This window comes from Mercenaria mercenaria, chromosome 13 (genome assembly GCF_021730395.1).
Source record: "Mercenaria mercenaria strain notata chromosome 13, MADL_Memer_1, whole genome shotgun sequence".
NCBI lineage: Eukaryota > Metazoa > Mollusca > Bivalvia > Venerida > Veneridae > Mercenaria > Mercenaria mercenaria.
In genome coordinates this window covers 79,345,149-79,359,723 of record NC_069373.1, presented here as the reverse complement: position 1 = coordinate 79,359,723, position 14,575 = coordinate 79,345,149, and the positions used below count along the sequence as shown (strand labels likewise).

The 14,575-nt window shown below is 35.0% G+C and overlaps 2 protein-coding genes across 2 annotated transcripts; both read left to right on the top strand.

Moving 5' to 3' along the window:
• The first annotated feature begins 2,050 nt into the window (after positions 1 to 2,050).
• LOC123531137 (uncharacterized) lies at positions 2,051 to 3,592 on the top strand. The gene is made up of 2 exons (XM_053521003.1): positions 2,051 to 2,212; positions 3,404 to 3,592. Exons 1-2 carry the CDS (start codon positions 2,051 to 2,053, stop codon positions 3,590 to 3,592), a joined length of 351 nt encoding a protein of 116 aa, XP_053376978.1.
• Positions 3,593 to 7,582: 3,990 nt separating this feature from the next.
• Positions 7,583 to 13,668, top strand: LOC123529142 (complement C1q-like protein 4). Its single transcript, XM_045309360.2, has 4 exons — positions 7,583 to 7,860; positions 8,676 to 8,779; positions 10,026 to 10,158; positions 13,443 to 13,668. Exons 1-4 carry the CDS (start codon positions 7,665 to 7,667, stop codon positions 13,625 to 13,627), a joined length of 618 nt encoding a protein of 205 aa, XP_045165295.2. The 5' UTR covers positions 7,583 to 7,664; the 3' UTR covers positions 13,628 to 13,668.
• The last annotated feature ends 907 nt before the right edge of the window (positions 13,669 to 14,575 follow it).

Genomic DNA, 14,575 nt, shown 5'->3' with positions numbered 1-14,575 from the left:
CACAATAACCGGAGAATGTCGAAATCTTATACGGAGAATACGTAAATGAACGGAAAATGCCGATTGTCGCGTACGCGTCTACTACCTTAACATTGAACATTTTAATACGATTCTCTAAATGACGAAGTAAATTTTACCGACTGTTAGAAACAAGTTTCCCTGAAAAAATCGTGATTAATATTCGTTTTGTCCGCTGGATACATAAATTATTTACACCTATCATAATACACAATCGATATCAGAACTTTTATAATAATATTTGGATACAGTTTAAATTACACTATAATTATAAATTATTTAAACTATAATGCTCAGTTCATGAAATGATATTCAAAACATCAAATGATTTTGATTACATACCGTCATAAAATATCTGAGCGATCTTTAAGTTGCCACTGTTTCAAAAACTGACGTTAGCCTTGGGAATACATGTAATTAATTGTATTTGAAAGTGGGTTTAATATTTCATGCAAATGGCAAATATACATAAATTTAAATGTCACAGAATTTCCGAGAAATTCTGGAAAAAAATGAGTAAATTTATGAATATTTTTCATCCTAATAAATACAATTACATTTCGATTTTTCCGACGAAACATCATGTTTTATTCAAATATGTATGACTGATAATGTATCTTGCTACATGGTTTATTGACAGATTTAAAATTTGCAATTAGCTTTAAATGCCTAAGTTGTCAATATATTTATGATCATTCCTGTCCCAGTTTCACGGAAAAATTGCTTAACTGTTATTTCAGATGCTTATTTTTGTCCTTCATATGCGTCATTAATGTTGACTTTTTCATCTACTATTATATCAGAACCGTGTATGACTATTTCATAGATCAAAACATAACAGTTCTTAATTTTACAAAAAAAAAAAAGTATAAAAATTAGAAATATACTTACGCAAATACTTTAGTTCGTTATATCGTGTTTTAAAAAGAAATATGAGCCGCACCATGAGAAAACCAACACAGTGCATTTGCGACCAGCATGCATCCAGACCAGCCTGCGCATCCGCGCAGTCCGCGCAGGCTAGTCAGGATCCATGCTGTTCGCTAACGGTTTTTCTAACTGCAATAGGCTTTGAAAGCGAACAGCATGGATCCAAACCAGACTGTGCGGATGCGCAGGCTGGTCTGGATCCATGCTGGACGTGCAAGCACTATGTTGGTTTTCTCATGGCGCGGCTCAATTATCGTATTTGTGCGACTGAGACAAATACTACTAACCATAGTATAATTTAGCTATAAATATACTGTTACAGAAAAAATCATCATTGAATAACAATAACCTAAACAATAGCAAGATTTTAAAATAACAGACTTAACTAAGTAATTAGGCCTTAAGTGTTTTCGTGAAATTGGGGCCAAGACAGGTGAAGATAACTCACAAGTATGATACAAGTAAAGAAAACTGAAGACTGTTTTATAACAACGACATGTAGGGTACAAAAATATGTGTACATTTGAATTTAAAAATAAAATATGTAAAACTTGTATCTTTCCATACGGTTTAAAAATTACGGAAACTTTGTAATGCGTTTATTTTCGCTAAACAAAGAATTATATAGTATAAATCATTCAATGGGCATGACGAAATAAAACTTAGAAGCATCTATTTGAATGTGTTAACGCCAGTACAAAGCTGAAATATAAATATTTTCTGAAAAAGAGTTATTTGTGCTAAAAAATCATCCCGGGTAAAATATTTTGAGAAAATGGAGACAACTCCGCTAAGACTTTATTGTAGGTTTAGGTGACAATCGTGCAACATCGGGCATTTCCGTATACTCCGGTAAATACACCTCGTGTATAGCTCTAGAATACACCAACGCTATTCGCCTGAGTTAAATGTCCGTCTTCGTTCGCGTGAAAGTAACAAATAATGTATCCGTCAAGAAAAATGCTATTTTGATGCTTTTATATAGGTTTTCTTAGTGCTACGTTCATTATGAGTCATATTATTAAAGAAATGTCAAATATATTTGTCGGTTAATTATCATTTAATATTATCAACGCACATGTTAAAAACATAAACAAACAAGATGGCGGACTCGTTCCAGAAAAGTATTGAGTATGCTAAGAAAAGTCTGAAAATAGCCTTTGAATTCAGTGATAAACAACTTGAGGCAATGGAAAGCCTCTATAATCTAAGAGATACATTGGCTGTTTTGCCAACAGGGTCAGGAAAAAGCGTGATTTTTCAGGTATTCTCTTGTAAAACATTGATAAATTGGCAAAATGAATTCGATAGTAGACTGTTAGTTTACCTAAGTAAATATTTTTAATTATTGGGAGAACCTATATAGATTTTCTATAACCTTTATAAATATGTTGCCCAAACAACCGAAACAAAGTAATGGAGTAAATACTTTTGGAAAAGAACTTTGATATTTCCAGAGAGAACATTAAAGTGCCAAATATCCCCCACCACACACACACAGACACAAATAGTCACAGGGCGAGTAAAATTTGCAGCCTGATCGGGACTCGAACCCGAGGCCTTGGAATACCGTACCAATGCTCTACGATCAGAGCTACCCGGCGGCCTACACATTTTTATTCAAGTCCTATTCCGTGACAAAAATCTCACCTTTCTATGAAGTATTTCCTACTTCCTCAGAATCAGTATTACCAGGAGTAATAGTAACAGGTCTTGGAGGTATAAATTCGAAATAAACCCAAAATGAAGTCCCTAAACACATATGATGAATCTTTACAATAACTTGCTCATTTTGCAGAACAGCAAGTAGGCTTACTCACTTGGCTTATCTGAATGATTTATTTTATGATCTCATATTCTATAGTTGTCATCCATCTACAGGACAGCGACAGTCCCGAAATATCCTATCATTTTAACTAAACAGCAGGATACATGTGGTCAAAATAGTGGAATATTCAGGGACCATCATTATTAGGCGAAAGAGTAAGGCCAAGGTATATGAAAATACCTATGTTCTGGATGAAACTGGTACTGTACTCATATTTTTTGAAAGACATTCATCATGAATATGAAGTGCCAGTCTGGGATTTGAACCATGAACCTAGGGATTGATAATCTGAATATCTGTATATCCCATCCCCAATAATACCCCTCCCCTCACTACAGCTCCCAACATTCATAATTTGCTTAAAGATTGTGTGTAACAAATAAGCTGCAAGACAGAAACAGTTTTGTTCCAGGACGAGGAGGGTGCAGGTCAAAACGTACCCAAAACAAGACCCCAAAGAAATGGCACTTCTTTAAAGCTAACTTGCTTGTTGTTTTTTTTCTCAGTCACTATTGACATTTTCAAACAGTAAATTAACAGTATGCCTAGTTTACAGTATAGATGATGATTGATGATGAACAAAAAGTAACACCAGAATTTTTTTAATCATTACATTTATTGTTTTAGGTGCTCCCTTGGCTGCTTCAAAAACCACTGAAAGCGGATAAGCCGCTTGTGGTGATAATTATATCACCACTGAATTCACTTATGCAGGACCAGGTTACATCACTTTGTGAGAAGGGGATTCCTGCATGTTTCCTGAATACCAGTGCAACAAAAGTAACTTCATTTGAACAAGGAGCTGATAATGTGTAAGTTCCTCTTATCTACATAAGTTAACAACTTGGTGTTACTTTGGAACTTATAACTAAAATTTTCCAATTAAGTATGCATTTGTACATACAAAGTCTTCTGCTGTTCTTTACAGCACAGGTCCTAGTGTATTTTTCAATGACGTAGCATAAAGGCCGAGGTGATCAGATTGGTTTAGGTGACTGTTCACCTAGTTCCTCATACAAACCATGCACGTTTTACCACAAGGCATGAAAAAATCATGTATAATTAATACAAGGATTAGCAGTCTGAAAAGAAAACTGCAAAGATCAAATCAGTTAAAGACCTGCTCCAGTCCTACCATTTAACCTTAAATTGTCACTGAAAAAGCATGAAAATCCTGACTATGAACAGTGACGCCTGTCAAAATAGAGTCTTTTTTATATAGAATTCTATATAAAATACCTGTGGTTTTGCGTGCTAAAGTGTGGCGCGTGGCCGTTAACTGTTACCTATTGTAATCCTGGGTTGCATACACAATAGAATTTGAATAGCCGCGGAGCAGGGCTTTAATGCCCTGTGGGAAAGTTTGGCATATTTTGTGATGAAATTTTTCAACAAAAAGACGATTTTTTGAAAGAGGTAAAATATGTGGACAGGGAACAGTCTCTGCTTCCAATATACATGCGTCAAAGTATGGGAAAAATATCTAGAAATACGAGAAAATCAAAGAAATCAATTTCAGGACTGTCAGATGCATGCTTGCGTTATCATGTATAGGCGGTAACACAGGTAGCTTACTTTTCCATTGCATCGATATAATATGGACAGGATTAGGATTGACAAACGGTGTTCACTCAACAATTTCACTCTATAAACAGATTGTTTCCCTTGTGTAAAGAGGGCTTAGGGTACGTCTCGATTTAAATATAATTTATCGATAGTTTACAGTATCACTCGTCCGCCATTATTCTGGTCATGTTCTACTAAGATTCAAATATTTTGAAAATGCAACCCAAAAGAACTGTATGTCCTCCCACTACAAGGGCAATGTCAATGGATAAGGTTATAACACACTAAATAGTTGTTGTTCTTTATTCTATATAAAATTGACCTATTTCCAATGGCCGCAGCACCACACATCAGGACCCATTTTAAATGTCTGTAACCTACATTTTCTTGAAGAGTATTGTCAATGCTAAATAAAAATCAAAAGAAAAGTGGGGGTCATGTTTGATGCAAGAAAAATAATTTCAGTCAAACACACAAACTGCAAAATCAGCTAAAAATAAGACCCCAAATTACACTGGTGGTGTATGATCTCGGTTTCCATGAAAAATTTTGTCATGTTGTTATTTCATTATGAAAATGCTACCTACATGTCAAGCATAGATCTGTCGTGAGATTTTAGCAAAAAAATTGCAAAGAAAATAAGGAAAATAGCTCTACAGAGCAAAAAAGCTGAGAACTATTTGTATCCGCCATTATGCGACTACCATTTTTTTCGCGCCATTTTTCTATTTAAAATTAGTGTCTGTATGCCATAAGACACTTTAAATCTTAAATAACAAAAAAGGTCATGATTTTGACAAATACAACAGAGAGATATGGTCCTGCATGTTTTCTCATATTATGATAAGAAAAAAGTGCATAATTTGTACACACAATAAATAAAAACAAAAAATCCGTGATGACTATTGGTCGTTCATCTGAACTTCACAGGTAGAAAATGTGGACTCTAGAGTGTTAAAGACCCACCACGACCTAGTGGGCTATTTTTTCCTCCTAAATGAACGTTGTGCAAATCATTAATTAAATTAATTAATACAGCTATTCTACAAGATGACAGGTGGACAATTTAGGTCCTCCTTGAATGAATGTTTTCACAACTTCATCTGCAAACTTATTCAGTCATTCTCTTTTCAGTATAGTTTTATAAATATAGAATAACTATTTTACACTGTAGAAACAAAGTGTAGTCTAAACTCATCTTAATACATAAAGTACTGTGCATGCTACTAGATTAGTTTAATAATGTATTCAGACATTAAACACGTTGTCTTGACCTTATATATGTCACTATCAATTTGTAACTAGACACTTGTTATTTCTCATTTTCTTCATGCAAAGCATGTATAATTACCATCATGGAAATACAAAAGAATACAGTTATTTTGTGGCGAGTCTTTAACAAGCTTTTTTAATGATTTGACCTAGCTAGGGACTTAAAATAAGACCTCGGGTAACCTAGTTTTGAAACTGACACATGTTTCATAGAGAAAAACATTCCGAAAAAAGTTTTATGAAGATAAGACAGAAAATGTGGCTTCAATATTATAAACAAGCTTTTCTTATTAATTAACCTAGTGACCGAGTTTTTAGCATTATGTAACCCAGTTTTGAACTTGACCTAGAATTCTTAGGGGCAAACATTTTGTCATTGTTTTATGAGATGAGTTAAAAAGAGGTTTCTAGAATGTTAACAATGTTTTTCTATGATTTAACCCAGTGACCTAGATTTTAACCTCAGGTAACCCAATTTTGAATTTGACCTGTAATTGTTTGAGAGACAAGCATTTTCAAAGATTTATGGTGATAAAGTAGAAAATGTGACCTATAGATTGGTAACAATGTAGTATGTAGTATTAACAAATTTGGGGATACGTATCACTATATTTTTGAATGCCATTATTTTAGAAAAGAAAGAAATAAATTCATTCCTATTGATATTATTAAAAATCTTAACACTACTAAAATGAAAGCACTGTTTAATTCTGAGAATGTTAGTACATTATTCAAGTTAGCAAAATTCTGTAAAATTGTACTATCTAAATTTCAATAGTGTCTTCCTTTTTATTACACATTTGTCTGTAAATGTTAAGTCACATGATTTTTTAATCTTTCTCAATGTAGTACTGTAGAGATGTCTCAATATTATACTGTTTTGGGAGTGCGGCTCTTGTGTTCTGTGATGGTCCACAAGACTTTAGTGCAGTTATCATCTAGTCATCATTCCATTCAATATTTTTTATTTTTCCACTATGTTGGGAGTTATGGACGGTACAGACTGCTGGAGTTGTACAACAAAATTAAAATAATGAAAAATGTAACTCGGCTGAAATTCAGCCCAATTTATACATTGTACCGATAAGGGGAAGTAAAAATGTTTTGGAGTTTGATATAGTATTATGAGATAATGCGATATTAATGTCGTGCTGTCGTGGTATAGAATCATGTTGTAATTATGTTGCATCATACTGTCGTATCGTGCTGTCGCATCGTGTTATCGTACTGTCGCATAGTGTTGTCGCATCGTGTTATCATACTGTCGCATCGTGTTGTCGCATCGTGTTATCATACTGTCGCATCTTCTTATCGTACTGTCGCATCGTGTTATCGTACTGTCGAATGGTGTTATCGTACTGTCGCGTCGTGTTATCATACTGTCGCGTCGTGTTATCATACTGTCGCATCGTGTAATCGTACTGTCGCATCGTGTTATCATACTGTCGCAACGTGTTATCGTACTGTCGCATCGTTGTATCATACTGTCACATCTTGTTGTCGTGATGTTATTATTTGAATACAGAGGTATATTTTGTGTTCAGTTCAGTAGAAATATCTATACAAGGCTTTGATATTAAATGACGCGAATGAACAAGAAGGACAATACCTTACACATTTTACATTCATTGACATGTGTGCACAACTGGAGTGTCCGAGATAAAGTGTTATTTCCACGCTCTGATCAAGTGGAGGCGGGATGAAGTATGTGGGAGCGGATGTATCGTGTTGAGCTCATACCATGTGAGCTTGAAACTAACCGAATAAGTGATCGCCTTGGATGTCGATACATGGCATCAGGACAGCAGTAACCTTCGCTAGGCCTTACATTTACAAATGTTTTGTTATATTTGCAGTAATTTAAGATCCTTAAGACTACATATTTCTAATTACATGTACGTGTTTTCGGTCTTAAATAGTCAGGCATATGCTAGAGATAAGAAATGTTGTAACGTTTCAATGATAACCAAGCATGTACACAATATGCACTATCATACGATTTATTGACGACAAGTCCTAATATTACGTTTGCACACTATACCATACAACAATGGTCTCTTTCTGGGCGTGTTTGATTCTTTTAAACGGAATACCCCGGCTATTATTGGCTCAGGATGTACCGGCAGATATCACACAATCGCTGATGGTGTTACTGCAAGAGGAGGCTGCAATCAGATCTAAACTTGAACACGACCTCACGGAACTTGGAAATGATCTAGACACGCTGAATGCTCTCAAACATAATGGTATTTTTCTCTATATTTTTTTTCTATTTATTATGTGTCAATTCAACGCTTTTCTTCGTCTGAAATATAAACGGATCGTATTAATTCGTAAAAAAACGATATTTTCTTATAAATTCGTTAAAGGAGGAATTATAACGATATATCTCGTTATGCTTTACATTTTTGTTATGTTTTATAAGAAGCCCATTGATCGTTTAAAAGTTATACCATAGTGGCCTGTCCTTATCTGACACCTTGTCTTTACATTTGTGTAGAGTTTTATCTAAATACACTGGTAATAAGAATTAAGATTTCATTATAAACCAAACAAAGTACATGTATTGAGAGTGTCACTTAGTCACTTAGGGGACTGTGTATAAACGTCTTCAGGTTTGCCGTATTTTAGTATGTAATAACCGCGTAAGAGCGTCAGTACTGTTTTTTATCCCATGCTATTTGCAGCGGCAACATATTATGTCTGTCCGGGATGCCCAAGTTCAGTATAATCTTCTTATAATCTTCTTATAGATATAAAATATCACAGCAGCAGTCTTTAATTGCCGTGTGTGAGGCGGCTGAAAAAGTCTACTTGACTTGGACTTTATATTTCCTTGTCCTTTTGGATCGTTGAGCTTTTATGTATGAGTTTTCCGCCAAAGCCATTGCTTGAGGGCGTGCGCAAGGGTGTTGGACGTTCCATTGCCTCTCATGACCAGTCTCAATCAAACCGAGTCTGCTTTACTTTTCCCCGCTCCAATATTTCTAATATCAAGAGTTTTTATACATAAAATAATTGATGAACTCTATTACAGAATGTTATTTTTTTTTCTCCACAGTAACATGTCAATGTCCATGGCATACACAACCTGTTGCATTTTCTGCTACGATGACAAAGGACATAACGTCTTTAGGAGTTCGCCAGCAGATTCCTTTCGATCAGGTAAGACCGAATCTTGGTTAACCCTTAGCCTGCTGGCGGCAAGTGATTCTGCCTTTGCGACCAGTGCAGACCAAAATCAGCCTGCATATCTGTGAAGTCTGATCATGACCTGCACTGTTCGCTATTCAGTTAATAATTTTTCAGTGAACACCCCTTCGAATAATATATGGTATTGCCCAAATTGAATGATGGACCAGCCCATTTTAGAAATTTAGCAGGCTAAATGTTAATATCGTTATCAAATTATAGAAGATCCTTTGGAAAGCAATGAGCCAAAACCAAAGGAGAATCGGATGGTAACAAAATGTATTACAGACTTTAACCCTTAGCACCAATACGGAACGAACTCGAAGGTGGGGGCACTATGTCCGAATGGTTAAGATCGTTGACTTCGAATCATTTTTCCCTTACCACTGTGTGTTCTAAACCTGGCTTAGGGTGTAGAATTCTTGTAGGCTAGGAAGACATCCAGCTGGCTTCTGGTCGGCGCTTCTACCCAGGTACCCGCCTGTGAAGGCTAGGAAGACATCCAGATGGCTTATGGTCGGCGCTTCTCCCCAGTTCCCGCCTGTGAAGGCTAGGAAGACATCCAGCTGGCTTATGGTCGGCGCTTCTCCCCAGGTACCCGCCTGTGAAGGCTAAGAAGACATCCAGATGACTTATGGTCGGCGCTTCTCCCCAGGTACCCGCCTGTGAAGGCTAGGAAGACATCCAGCTGGCTTATGGTCGGCGCTTCTCACCAGGTACCCGCCTGTGAAGAAATTATGCTAATGCCGTCAAAAAGCTGAAAGTCGCCTTATTGCCTATAACTACGTCGGTATGATGTTAAACATGGCAAAATTACGAAATTAAAGACGTACTCTGTTACAAAATAACATGGAATATACTTCCTGAGTTGTACGGAGAATATCAGATTAGCGTCTTATTTGAAATAATTGGACGAGGTGGGCAAACGTTTAAATGGCAAAACATTAGCCAAGCCGTATATAGCCCAATAAATTCATGTACAAAAAGAGACTAAATCAGTCCATTTATCCTGTGGCAAATTTTACCTCCCGGGGCAACATATTTTTGTATATCCTTTTGCAAAACAAATTCTTTTATATTCCAAATTAATTGATATTTCTCCATCGACTCAGTTTCTAATGCGCATACTGCATGTAATTAAAAACAAAAGTCCGTCAAGCAGATGTCTGTTTCATTTAATGGTATGATAAAATAAATACTCTGTCTCTTATTTCTACAGATAATCACCAACATAGGAAACGGTTACGACAGTCGGCACGGTGAATTTCGTGCACCGGTCACAGGAACGTATGAATTCTCAGTTTCTATGCTGATGAATCCTGGACACTGGACAGGCGTGGAAATAGTAAAAGGCAAGATCTGATCTTCCCTATAATGTACATTACCATTATTACATGTTTGTCAGTGAATTGTCGAAATAATAGGGTGAAATATATCTGTTATTTTGCAGTGAAAAATATTATATATATATATTTCTCATAGGTAAGAAACTATAAAATGGGTAAATTTAATCAAAACATGAAATAAAAAGAAAATTTCAGGTTTGTTTTACATATGAGATAAAATTTTAATTTCTTTCACTCATGAACACCATATCTTACATTTTCGTGAAAATATTGCATCTCTGCAGTCTGTGTTCACTCGTGAAAGATATTTCAATCTTACACTGAAACTGACAAATATTTCCGATAAATTATGTGATATACACTTATAGCATTACCTGTGCATACCTTACTAATTAACAACTGCTATTCACGTGGGTTGTATAAATGATATCAACAGTGATTTAATGAGAAGTTTATTTCAAGTATTTCATTAGGCCAAAAGGCCTGTGAGGATTTACAATCAATATAATGGCTGAGACAGATGAATCATTGATACAAACATTTAAACGGAGAAGGTTGTACGGTACTAAATCACTATATATACATTTATGTATTACATTTTGTCCTGTCAACATTTCCTGAATGACAGAAACGGCATATTAGCTTAATTAGCAGCTGGTGTTATGTAGCATACCGTGTTTACATGAAACTATTGCCAAATGCTTATTCAGGTAATTCAAATAACTATTACAATGCGTATGTCAAAAACGACAACGATCAAGACTACTTCGATCTTGAATCCATATAACAAACGTTCATCTTGTCGAAACGAAACAGAAGAACGACGTTTGGAGCCCGTGTAATATACGTTTTGAATACGACTGTTTAAGTAACTTAATAAAATAGTATGCTGTGTAACATTGCATGTAATAGGTTACATTACCAGTATGATTATAGTGAAATATTATTCTACTGACAAGACATAAAATTATAAATATGCCATGACATGATAACCATCATATCGTTATAGACTATATCAACTTTGTATAACTGATTGTCTGACGAATAAACAGTCAGAAACCGATATATGGTAAATAAACAGTCAGAAACATTGACAGGTCATAATAAACGTTAAGGTTCAATTATCTTAATATAATTGTAAAATTTAATAAGTGCATATTCATTGGGGAAAAAACACAACATTAACCATACTCTATAATAAAAGTTCAAGTGAAGCGCAAGAGCGGGTTAACTTAAAAGCTAGTTACGCATAGTAATATTACAATATATAGCACAATTTCAAATTCTGTGACTGCATGTAACTTTTTAAATTATCTTTGCATAATGTAGATATACATTAGTTTCTAAACATGTTTTCTTCTGATTTGAAAGGCATTAAAAACAAATTTTCCAAGCTTACGTACAAATTTTCATTGCACGAGTTTATTAATTTTGCCATACATGGTCGTCTCCAATAATATATAGGTATACATTGTTTTCTTAATGTTGTCCTACTGTTTAAATTGGGAGCATGCATGATCTGTTAACTCTGTAACGGATTGGTTCGGTTTTGTCTTATGTCGTTTTGTCCTCGGTTTAACAAGACGCTTCACCAGTATTACTTAAACAACAACAACAACAGCAACAACAACACAACAACAACAATAATAATAATAATGATGATAGTTTATGTAATGATAATGATAGAGGGAACTTCAACACATTTGAACAAGTCAATTTTCCATGAGGCCCTCAGCAATACATACATTTGCAAAAAAACATGTTACAAAAAGCATAATTATCAATAAGCAAAGTAAAGTAATTATCTGTGGAGATGCTAGCTTTTAGGAAATTTGCTCTATTGTCAATATAAGAATTTAAACTCTTTTACTGAAGTTGTATTTTGTATGTACTGGGGGGGGGGGGGGGGGTGAGGCCATTCCAAACGTGCAGTAAAGTTTTTTTTCTGAAAAATTACACATATTTTAATAGCAAATAAAGTATTGTCTGTGAATGCTACCTTTAGTGCTCTATGAATATAAATTTAACACTAAAATGTAGATGGGACCTTTCAAATTGCCAGGAGTAGTCATTATGTTTTTATACAAAATTCACTTGTAACTGCTTTTTGAAATTTCACACGTTCAGGAAAGGTCATACAATTATGTTCTGAAAACAATGTAAGAGATGGAGATTCAAAATCTTTATTAAGAATAGTTCTATAAGCCTCTCCTGAAAACGACTTAATTTATCTTCTAAGATAATACCACAATTTCCACAAATTACACAAAAGTAGTCAAAATGACGTAAAATGTTTGCGTTATAAAAACATTTTCGCATTTCTAAACAGAGAGGGCGTTTTATGCGTGACAAAAGGTACAAAAGGGAACTGCATTTTTTAAGAGCAAGATCTATATGAACATTCCAAGTAAGTGTGCAGTCAATGTTAACACCAAGTAATTTTTCGCGAGAACTGATAGTAATGTCCTCGCCTGATAAATATACAGCTTTACGATTTATGTTGTGCCTTAAATATTTAATGCATTAATTTGGTTTTGGCAACATTGATAGATATTTGATTTAGTTTACATCAATTATTAACATTGGCAAGATCATTGTTCAGTGACACGGTGACAGTATCTATTGACACATGTGAAGCAGAAAGAGTTGTAACTCAGTGTATCATCTGCAAATACATCTGCAGTATTTCTTTCTATAAACAAGTGTAAATCAAGCTCTATCCCTAAGTTATGAATTGTAAATAAACAACCACATGACGGCATATAGATGGCTTATCATATCCGCAGAAGCTGAAAAACTTGTTGACATGGTTTTGTTTAATGACATACTAACAAAAAGTTTGGGACCATATTTCATACTATCCAAGAATCGCTAGCGATTCACGGATTTGCTAGAAATACAAACGCCTGTAAAAAAAAGGAACAAAAATAGCATTTGATTCTTACAGGAACTGTATTTGATAGTTAACCTGTAATTGTATTTAACAGCTCTGTTTAACCCTTAGCCTGCTGGCGGCAAGTGATTCTGCCTTTGCGACCAGTGCAGACCATTGTTCGCTATTCAGTCAGTAAATTATCAGTGAACACCCCTTCAAATAATAAATGGTATTGCCCAACTTGAATGATGGACCAGTCCATTATAGAAATTTAGCAGGGTCAAGGTTAACTAACACAACCAATTATCATACAATCTGTAAAACTGCTTATAAATTTTTTTTTTTTTTTTTTTTAATACTACAAATGTATTTTTGTATCTTAATGCATGTATAAAATATATAAACGTTTGTTTAGATGGGGTAGCAATTGGCAAACTTCGAACAGGCGACAGTGCGAAATGGACCATGGCGGGGACGTCGGTAACGGCGGAACTGACCGCCGGACAGGACGTATGGGTGGAGCACATCGCTGAAAGTGACAGTAACGTGTTTTATGGTCAGTCATTCTCCACGTTTTCTGGACATCTCATCCAACCTTAATTCTACACACAAAAAAAACAATAAACCTTCTTCATAACTGCTGTTCTTGTTTTTCATTTCAGTTAGGCTGTTTATGTGTGAATGCACGTATATGAAACAAAGTCTCTTCTCCTTCGTAAAACAGCTCCACAGAGTACAGATATTTTTTCTAATGATGCCTCAGTAATATGTTATTCAATGTTATTTAGCTATGTTAGTTTCCACATGGTTTTTCACTCTCTTTATGCCTTGATAAACCGACTTTAAAAAATGCATATTATCCATGTACATCTATGAAATAAATTCTACTGACTTACATCAAAATACACCATGATCGAGGCATTAAAGGTTGACTTTCCTTTTTTTTGTTCCCACAATTTCCGTAGCAACACTAATGCAAGAACGTAAGCGTAAAGCAAAAAGGTGCTATTTACACTAAAGGCCAGAATTAACAGTTTGGTATATTTAAATAGTACGTCAGAACTAAAACGCAATTTTAGCATTAATAAAGTTTATCATGGGAGAACAACAAGGCATCATCAATATATGTTATCCAGCAGAAAGATGCCGTATGTCTCACATAGGTTTGCCTATAGAAAGTTTACCCGTTTTTACTGGTTATATTGTATCAAGGTTCCACCAACCACAGTTTCAACATGATCTCATGGTCTGCTGAATCGTCAGTGGTTTGCACTATAACGTAATTTTATAATAAAGTCTGTCCAACCATCATACTCACTGTGTTTTACGGCCAGTCATTGGCGTTATATTCGGTCATACTGCAACTGTAAATTACTAGTAGTATATCAATGTTTATACGTATGATAGTATGATATACTTCAGTTGAAGAATAGAGTGAACGCGGCAACAGTGTCTTGCAACAAGTCAACCATTCTACCAAATGTCCGCTATAACCTCTAAAACGATTGCTAAAAAAAACACTGACAAACTTCCAAAAAGGTTAAGAAT